The following is a 9,644-nucleotide window of genomic DNA, read 5'->3' on the forward strand; positions in this document are numbered from 1 at the left end:
TAAAAAATTTTGTTTGCTTGTTTGTTTTAAAAGCAAGGTTAATTACAGGCATCAGTTAAATTTTCGGATATATCTGTAAAAATTCATTTGGAATCACCTGATTCTTATCTAATTTGTGAAGTGTGTTCTTGTATCGTAAAACCAACTGTATTTTTTTATTTTACTCGTATTTATTCTACTTTATTTTTAATTTGTGTCCAATAATGAGAAATTCGATTAACAGTTTCTGTCTCGTTATTCAAGATAATGTTGCAAACTTAACTTTTATATAAATAGTTAAGAACTTAGAATTAGAGTTGTGTTTGTGTACAATAATCATTGAATAATATTTTGATAGATTGCTACGAATTTTGTACGACTGAAATTTCAGCATATAGAAAATCTTTTCTGATTATCCATTTAACTTGGTTACTACATTAGAAAATCATTAGAAATCGTTGCAGGTATGTGATTTTATTACTAAATTTAAAATTTTAACACCTAAATAAATTGATGTTAAACTTGTAGATTTTCGAAAGATTTGCTTTTATAAATCATTTATCATCAAATATAACAGGTTGGATTAAACATAGGAATTCGCAAAAGTTATTGAATCATTTCACAATGTATAACAAATTATTTTTATTTGAAGGTGGATAGATAGGAAAAAAAAATCTTTTTAAATACTGGAGCTGCAGTTATTTACACATAGGACTTCTTCGGTTTCAATCATCAGATAATATTTAAAAAATTGTTATTGCCACAAATATTATAAAAAGCATTGTTCTCTTTGCGATATTTAATAAATAAGTAACAAATATAATTTAAATAATTATAATAATGAACTATTTCTATACAGTTTACCCCCCTATATCACTGTTGATAATTCCGTTGTACATAAATTCCATGTTGTACGAGTCACTTAGATTTTACAAATATGTGTGCCGGGCTGTGAACGGCTTACGTATTTGTAAAATCTAAGTGACTCGTACAACATGGAATTCGTATAAAACGAAATTATCAACAGTGTTATAGGGTAGTCAACTGTATTTTACTTTGTCTTATTGTTAAAATATGATTTCAAATTGTTGTGTTTTAATTTTCTTGGATATTAGAACAAATTGTAAAAATTATTATTGCAAATTAATTTTATTATACAGGTAACCCCCGTATAACACGGCACTTCTATAGCACGGATTCGCTCTAACACGGTTCGAGAATTGGTATCATCCCCCGTATAACACGGTACTTTTATAGCACGGATTCACTCTGACACGGTTCGAGAATTGGATAAAACCCTCGTACAACAGGAANTACTAATTAAAATGGGTAAGATCATCTATTATCAAATAATCTTAAAAATAATAAGCGGGTATTGCGTGTAAATATTATCGAACTTTAAGTATTTCAGATAATACCAATACGTTTTTTTTAGCATGAGCATTTCTTTCATGAAATCAAACTGTGCGGTAATAACATTTTTGTTACTTTAGAAAGTTATTTAAAGACACTATTTTTCATGTAAAATCATTTTTGGTGACAGAAATGTTTTTCATTACCATATGAATAACAAATATCCAGCCAATAAACAATATACTATTATAGAATATTTTAGTGAAAGTTTATTGTGTCAAGTGGAGGTAAAGCATAGTGGTTATAAATGTACCAACTTTTTTATTACTGGTAAAACGCTAAATCTATAAACACTAATTACTTTATTAAGAAATTACTGGTAACTTTTAAAATTTGTCTTCACTCACAAGAACTAATGCATTATTACAATTGCCATTTTAATTATCAATGAAAAAATAAATGATCTTTAATGGTCTAAGGCCGCATTTTCCATTTTGTATTTTAAGGCGTCGCGTATGAGCCACAGTGCGAACAGACACTATCATTCACTTACGACATTTGAATTAAAATTTATTTTAGTAAAATAAACAATACGGTATTATTGTATTTAATAAAATCACATACCTGAAGGAACCGGTGTAACTGTTTCAACGTAGAAGTCTATTAAGGTGAATGACCGGAGTTGAATTTTTTTATACCTATGATTTATAATGCAAAACATCTATAGGAAATATCACTCGGCCATTATTATAATAATAATAAAACTGTTTCGAAGTATTCAATCAAATTTAGAAAGGATATATTAAACTTTGCCTTATTGTTACTAGATATGTTATGAAAACTAAAAAATGAAAAAATTGAAAAATTTTCTAAATATTAAAATTATTTGTAATTTTAATTTATTCAACATCTGAAATTAATTCTGTAATCAAAGCTTCCCAAATTACTACTACTTGCAAGAATTAGAAATGCTCTTGCATTCTGTGACAACGGGTAAGATTTACTTTAGCGTAATAATTTGAATCTTTGCAATCGTTACTTTTTGTTCGAGCAACGCCGGGCCTATCTGCTAGTTCTGTAATAAAGTAAAAGTAAAAATTTGTATAAACAATATGTAGGAAAACGATAGTATATATATTTCACTTTTAAATTATATAAAAACATGTTTATCAAGATTTTCCAATATGATCGAATTCGATAAAATAATATACTTGAAATACAAAAACTTCATCATCATTCCACGAATTTTATCGTCAAACAGAACAGTGGAAATTCGGTCTGGTAAACCATTGTGCATAATTTTACATTCAAAGTACCTTTATATAGTAATTTATAAGAATGAGTTTTAATAAACTATGTAAGAGAATTTATCTGAATTAAACTATATCGTTACCTTTATAGGCAAAATAGTATCTTCTATAAATCAAAATAAAAACATGAAAATTGACTGTGTGAAAAAACGATTATCCATCGTTTTTCGAAGATTAGGAAGATTAATCGGATTTCATCCGTACTACTTTATATTTTTTCCTGTTTTAATAACAGCGATATTCTCAGCATTCATCTCTAATATAAACACTATCACAAACATGGTAGAAATGACATTTGCAGATTCAGGAAAAGTCTATAATACGAAGAAGTTCATTGACAAAACATTTTCTTTTAATACATCGAAATTTTATGATCCGGCAAGATTTACAAACATACCGAAATGTGTGTTTGTGATTTTTACACGGAAAGGTGGTGGAGACATGCTGGAAAAAGATGTGCTACTAGAAATAAGTTCGGTAGATCGACTAATTAAAAATATAACAATTAATCATGAAGGAATAAAAGTTGGATATTCAGATATCTGTGCAGGTGTAAACGAAAAATGTTTTCAAAATCCGATTATCGAGATGTTGCCAGAAATTGATAATATAGTGCAGCGAAAGAAGAAATTGAAGTATCCGTTCGACATAGATCCGTTGACATACCGTTCTCAAATTAACTCTCTTAACTTTGGGGCAGTAACCGAAGATGAAAACAATTTAATTAAAACAGTAAATGCTATGAGATTAGCGTATTTTACTGACGACAGCAACAAGAAAAAACACGGTGTGATAGCAAAATGGCAAACAGAAGTTTATAATCGAATAAGAAATCATCAATTTCAATATGTTCTGTGTTTCATTGATTACTACTGGTCAATAGAACAGCAAAATGTACAATTAGTGGAAAATATAAAACCTATGATTGGTGCTCTAATTGCATTTGTATCTGTTTTCACTGCTGTTACGTGTATGAGCAACAATTGGGCAAAAAGCAAGCCTTTTCTTGGTGTTGCGAGTGTCGTATCGGCTGGTCTGGCCGTAGTCACCTGTTTTGGATTTATGTCGGTTGTCGGTGTACAGAATAGTATTTGGAACATCACCATTCCGTTTTTAGTTTTCGGTAAGTTATTATATACACTTTTATATTTGTTCTATTTTAGATTATGAATTCTTAAATTCATAAAGATTTTTTGATATAGTCACGGAAATCGATGATGCGTTCGTATTATTGGCGTGTTGGAGAATATCAAACCCCAAGCATAAAGTACACAAACGCATGGAAGAAACATTCGGTGAAGCAGGAATTTCTATAACTATAACATCATTGACTAATCTGTTTTCTTATTGCATTGGAATGATGTCATCTTTTCCTCTTATAAGAATGTTTTGTTATTATTCCGCAACCAGCATAGTGTTTACGTTTTTGTATCAGATAACGTTTTTTGCAGGGTGCATGGCATTATCAGGACGGAGTGAAGAGAAACAACGACAAAAAGCATTTCGTTTTAATTTAGGTAATGTTGTTTGATTTTTTTAAATTATATATATCGATATATACACAGGGTTTTCATTAGTTAATGCTATACGAGATTGTTCGGACTGGTATCAGGTGATTGTTGGCAAAATGTGAAGAGTAATTGTATAGTGCAGAGATAGCGAACCTGTTTGAGTCTGCGGGCCACATAATAAGCATATTAAGCATACTTTCCTTTAAAAATGATTATGTGTGCTGAAGTTTTAGACGTAGTAACTATATTTAAATTTGCAGAATGGCCGAGCGGTCAAAGTGGTAGTTTATCGCTCATGTGGACCCGTGATCAAAACTCCAGAACATTTTCAGGATGTGCTACTAGAAATAAGTTCGGTAGATCGACTAATTAAAAATATAACAATTAATCATGAAGGAATAAATAAAAGTTGGATATTCAGATATCTGTGCAGGTGTAAACGAAAAATGTTTTCAAAATCCGATTATCGAGATGTTGCCAGAAATTGATAATATAGTGCAGCGAAAGAAGAAATTGAAGTATCCGTTCGACATAGATCCGTTGACATACCGTTCTCAAATTAACTCTCTTAACTTTGGGGCAGTAACCGAAGATGAAAACAATTTAATTAAAACAGTAAATGCTATGAGATTAGCGTATTTTACTGACGACAGCAACAAGAAAAAACACGGTGTGATAGCAAAATGGCAAACAGAAGTTTATAATCGAATAAGAAATCATCAATTTCAATATGTTCTGTGTTTCATTGATTACTACTGGTCAATAGAACAGCAAAATGTACAATTAGTGGAAAATATAAAACCTATGATTGGTGCTCTAATTGCATTTGTATCTGTTTTCACTGCTGTTACGTGTATGAGCAACAATTGGGCAAAAAGCAAGCCTTTTCTTGGTGTTGCGAGTGTCGTATCGGCTGGTCTGGCCGTAGTCACCTGTTTTGGATTTATGTCGGTTGTCGGTGTACAGAATAGTATTTGGAACATCACCATTCCGTTTTTAGTTTTCGGTAAGTTATTATATACACTTTTATATTTGTTCTATTTTAGATTATGAATTCTTAAATTCATAAAGATTTTTTGATATAGTCACGGAAATCGATGATGCGTTCGTATTATTGGCGTGTTGGAGAATATCAAACCCCAAGCATAAAGTACACAAACGCATGGAAGAAACATTCGGTGAAGCAGGAATTTCTATAACTATAACATCATTGACTAATCTGTTTTCTTATTGCATTGGAATGATGTCATCTTTTCCTCTTATAAGAATGTTTTGTTATTATTCCGCAACCAGCATAGTGTTTACGTTTTTGTATCAGATAACGTTTTTTGCAGGGTGCATGGCATTATCAGGACGCAGTGAAGAGAAACAACGACAAAAAGCATTTCGTTTTAATTTAGGTAATGTTGTTTGATTTTTTTAAATTATATATATCGATATATACACAGGGTTTTCATTAGTTAATGCTATTCGAGATTGTTCGGACTGGTATCAGGTGATTGTTGGCAAAATGTGAAGAGTAATTGTATAGTGCAGAGATAGCGAACCTGTTTGAGTCTGCGGGCCACATAATAAGCATATTAAGCATACTTTCCTTTAAAAATGATTATGTGTGCTGAAGTTTTAGACGTAGTAACTATATTTAAATTTGCAGAATTGCCGAGCGGTCAAAGTGGTAGTTTATCGCTCATGTGGACCCGTGATCAAAACTCCAGAACATTTTCAGGTGGTGATCCGTTTTTCACCATTGTTCTATTTTGAGTTAGCTAAATAAAATAGCCCTCTTAGTGCCGCAGGTCAAAGAGAGTTTTAAAAACTATATTTAAATAAATAAAATAATATGATGTAATTAGAGTAAATGTAAAGAACCTGATTTAAAAAGATAATAAACCGATATCGTATAATACGTTACGTGCCGGATGATTTCTTCGACGTGCCACTTGTGGCATGCGTGCCATAGGTTCGCTACTTCTGGTATAGTGTATTGAATACATGGTGCATTTTATCGGATAATTTAATATATTATTAAAGTTCGAGTTATCGCAGTGTAGCTTAATTTTAATATAAGTAAAAATCTTTATTTTAGAGTTAAACGTTAAACTTTGCCTTTTCTATTAAATGAAGCTGCACTAGTTATTAGTGTACAGTACTATTCAATTTTACTTTTAGACCCAGGACCGTGTAGCATAAAAACTCTACGTAAACATTAATAGCAAAAAAAAGTATTAACCTTACGTGAGCCGATGGAGGGAGCTATCCTTTCTCTTCTTTTCGTCTGTCCATTTTCCTTATTCGTTTTCTTACTTTTTCCTTCTTCGGTGGCAATTTGTTTTTTTTTTGTTTTTTGTTTTTTGTTTTTTTTTTGTTAAAATGATGGCCTTTCGTTCAATTAAAATGAAAAAAGTACTGTAAAAATATTATAAAGAAAAAGATGATCTTATTGAATACTCATACCTTTTATGTGATTTTAAGAAATGTCTAAGCAGTTTTTATTTGCCTTTTTTATAATACCTGTTATTTATTACTTATTTGCAGATAACTAGTATTACATAAAATGATATGTAAATTAACTAAACATAAATTTAAAATGTTTTTTCAAATAAATAATGTTGTACCTGTACATAATTTTTAAATGGTTAACTTTTATTTTCAGAAGATATCGAACGTTCTTCTAAAGATGATGAGACATCTAGTGATGAGCCAACAATGGTGTATTTTAGGGACAAGTTGGGAAAAATTTTANAATGATACAATAATATTTGTGCATTTGACTGAAATTTCTCCTGTATCGTAAATCGTTGTCCACCTTGCGCAAATTACCGAATTACCGAATAAATTTACAAACGAATTAATAGCATTAAACCGCAATTAGATTCTATAATCTATATATATATAATCGAGACGAGATGATAATAATAATCAGTGCAGAGCCCAAACGGTTAGGAGTTGGAAGCTGAAATTTGGTACACAGTTAGGGTGAGCCAACAATGGTGTATTTTAGGGACAAGTTGGGAAAAATTTTATCTATGAAAGCAATAAAGATAATAGTTGTCATAGTTTATTTTCTGAATTTATCATTTGGAATCTGGGGAGCCTTAACTATAACACACGGTATTGATTATACTAAACTATATCCACAAAAATCGGTAATAACACAAGGTATAAGATTATATTATAATAGTTTCGGCCGTTACACGTTTCCTTACGAAATAGTCATTAACAGCACAGTTGATTATTCAGATTTAAATGTACAGAAATCAGTAGACGAACTACTTAACAAATTCGAAAGTCTTCCGTACATTGCAGATTCTCGATTTACAGTATCTTGGTTGAAATATTATAGAGAATTCCAAAATCACCCGCTAACAAAATATTCATTACGAGGATATAACATGTCGGTTAAAGAAGATTTCTTGGATGGACTTCGCAATGTTTTCCTGAAATTTAAATTAGCAGAACAATTCACTGATGATATCGCCTTCAACTCCGATGGATCCGATATTATAAGTAGCAGATTTCATATCCTTGTAAATGATACGTTAAGTTCAGCAGCTGAAATGGAAATGTTAAAAACACTATGGAAAATTGCAGACAAATTTGATTTTCCTGTTCTCGTTTACGCAGCATTAACTCCTCTGTACGAAGAAGGAATTATAATTGGACGCACAATTAGAGATTTATTTTGGATCACTTCACTATTGGTTATGATTTTGTTTATAGTTTTTATACCAAACATTTTTGTTGCTGTTCTCGTTGCAATATCGGTAACATCCACCATTGTAGAAACTTTAGGATACATGTCTCTTTGGGGTATAAACATGGACATTTTATCTATGATGAGTTTGATATTATGTGTCGGGTTCTGTGTCAATTATCCGGCACACATAACTTACGCGTATATTTGTTCTTCGTATCAAACTTCCAATGAGAAGATGAAAGATAGTCTGTATCGTATTGGCTATCCAATATTTCAAGGATCTCTGTCAACCATTTTAGGAATTTTATTTGTATACAGAGATATGTACGCTTTAATTGTATTTGTGAAGATTGTATTTCTTATTGCATTAGAAACTGCATTTCATGCATTGATGTTTATTCCTGTTGTTCTTTCTCTGATTTCATCATTTTTTTTAATTAAAGCTAATAACATAATATAAACTCAGAAATATAGAGAAATGTCTCTGAAAAATTTAGTATTAATTATAAAATAAAATTATCCAACATATTATTTTATTCAGTGTAAATTGTACAGAAAAATTTAATGTTATACTTGAATCAGTATTTAGTTTTCGAGATCCTTCACGATATATTATATTGTTTTTTAATTATTTTACCTTGAAACATCTGAAAATTTTAACGTGTTAGATTTCATTATATACGAATAAATTGTTAACATTTTTTTTATTTTACTGTAATCTCGTTATTATAAATTACTAATCCAGTAGAAATGTATACTTTGTTACAATAATTGACTTTCATTTAAACCTACTTTTCGAATTTGTTTGCAGTAAAAAGTTTTCAGAGTTATTTTCTGTGTTTCCCTTATGTATTCATTGTATTTTTACGCAAATAAACTGATAGTATTTTAATAACCTTTGAATTTTTAATTGTATTAATAAGTTATCACATGAGACGGTTTACATTGAAACTATCAATCAAAAGGGTGGAAAACCCTGACTTTTATTCTTGCAGTTTTACTGACATTGTAATTTTTATTTACCTAAAAAAAGTTTTTTTATATTATTAATATAATTTTTGTTTTTTGGTTTTGCTAAATATAAGAAAATATGTTTACTTGCGTGCAGAAAATGAACTGAAGGTTGTTTTTTTTTGTAGGCTCATCAGACCTTAAAACATCAAAAAATAAAAACCTTCGTTTTTTTATGTATGATTTCTTCGTGTGCGAATTTGAACGATTTTATTACGCTTAGTAACTGCTCTTCTTCCTGCTGAAAATTTCTAAAAGTTTGCAGACAGGAATTTGTATTACAAAGATTAGTGATATAATATTTTAATGTTTAAAGATCGATAAAAACGGTAGATAAAAAAGAATTGTTTGGCACATCTGAATTAGTATCAAACTAAATGACGAATTTACACTTTATTAGCATTTACAATGTTTTATAAAATACATCCGTACTTTCAAAACTATGCTTTTTGCAATTTTATAATAATAAAAATAATTACTAACATGTATTTAGTTACATCCAGGAATAACCAAAAATTCTTGAATACCTCGAGTATAATCTCTTTCATGAGGTAAATTTGTGTGTTGTGTTTTTTGATGTTTTCTGTAGTCATGTGTATCTGTTAATATCTAGGAAGTGCAGAATAGTGCTCTGTTTTTAAAGTTTAAAGATTAAATCGTGCTTATTGTCGTTGATCATATTCAAACACTTCTGAAAATATCCTGTTATTTTTACAAATTATAAATACATTAACTATGTATCTTCCATAAAGGAAGAAGTCTTCTGTGAATAACGACTACCAA

The 9,644-nt window shown here is 30.0% G+C and overlaps 2 protein-coding genes across 2 annotated transcripts; both read left to right on the forward strand.

Annotated features, from left to right (window-relative positions):
* The first annotated feature begins 2,921 nt into the window (after window positions 1–2,921).
* On the forward strand, window positions 2,922–4,173 carry LOC111640334 (patched domain-containing protein 3-like). Its single transcript, XM_023386348.1, has 2 exons — window positions 2,922–3,765; window positions 3,845–4,173. Exons 1-2 carry the CDS (start codon window positions 2,922–2,924, stop codon window positions 4,171–4,173), a joined length of 1,173 nt encoding a protein of 390 aa, XP_023242116.1.
* A 2,967-nt stretch (window positions 4,174–7,140) lies between these two features.
* LOC111640341 (patched domain-containing protein 3-like) lies at window positions 7,141–8,310 on the forward strand. The gene has a single exon (XM_023386359.1). It carries the CDS (start codon window positions 7,141–7,143, stop codon window positions 8,308–8,310), a length of 1,170 nt encoding a protein of 389 aa, XP_023242127.1.
* The last annotated feature ends 1,334 nt before the right edge of the window (window positions 8,311–9,644 follow it).

The sequence above is a fragment of the Centruroides sculpturatus genome, unplaced genomic scaffold (assembly GCF_000671375.1).
Source record: "Centruroides sculpturatus isolate CEXI.00-Female unplaced genomic scaffold, Cexi_2.0 scaffold148, whole genome shotgun sequence".
Taxonomy (NCBI): Eukaryota; Metazoa; Arthropoda; class Arachnida; order Scorpiones; family Buthidae; genus Centruroides; species Centruroides sculpturatus.

What these genes read in the sequence shown, in the direction of transcription:
- LOC111640334 (XM_023386348.1), top strand. Translation starts at nt 2,922, where the DNA reads ATGGTAGAAATGACATTTGCAGATTCAGGAAAAGTCTATAATACGAAG. An exon ending in CATTCCGTTTTTAGTTTTCG is followed by an intron (nt 3,766 to 3,844) that starts GTAAGTTATTAT and finishes TTTTTGATATAG; the next exon opens with TCACGGAAATCGATGATGCG.
- LOC111640341 (XM_023386359.1), top strand. Translation starts at nt 7,141, where the DNA reads ATGGTGTATTTTAGGGACAAGTTGGGAAAAATTTTATCTATGAAAGCA.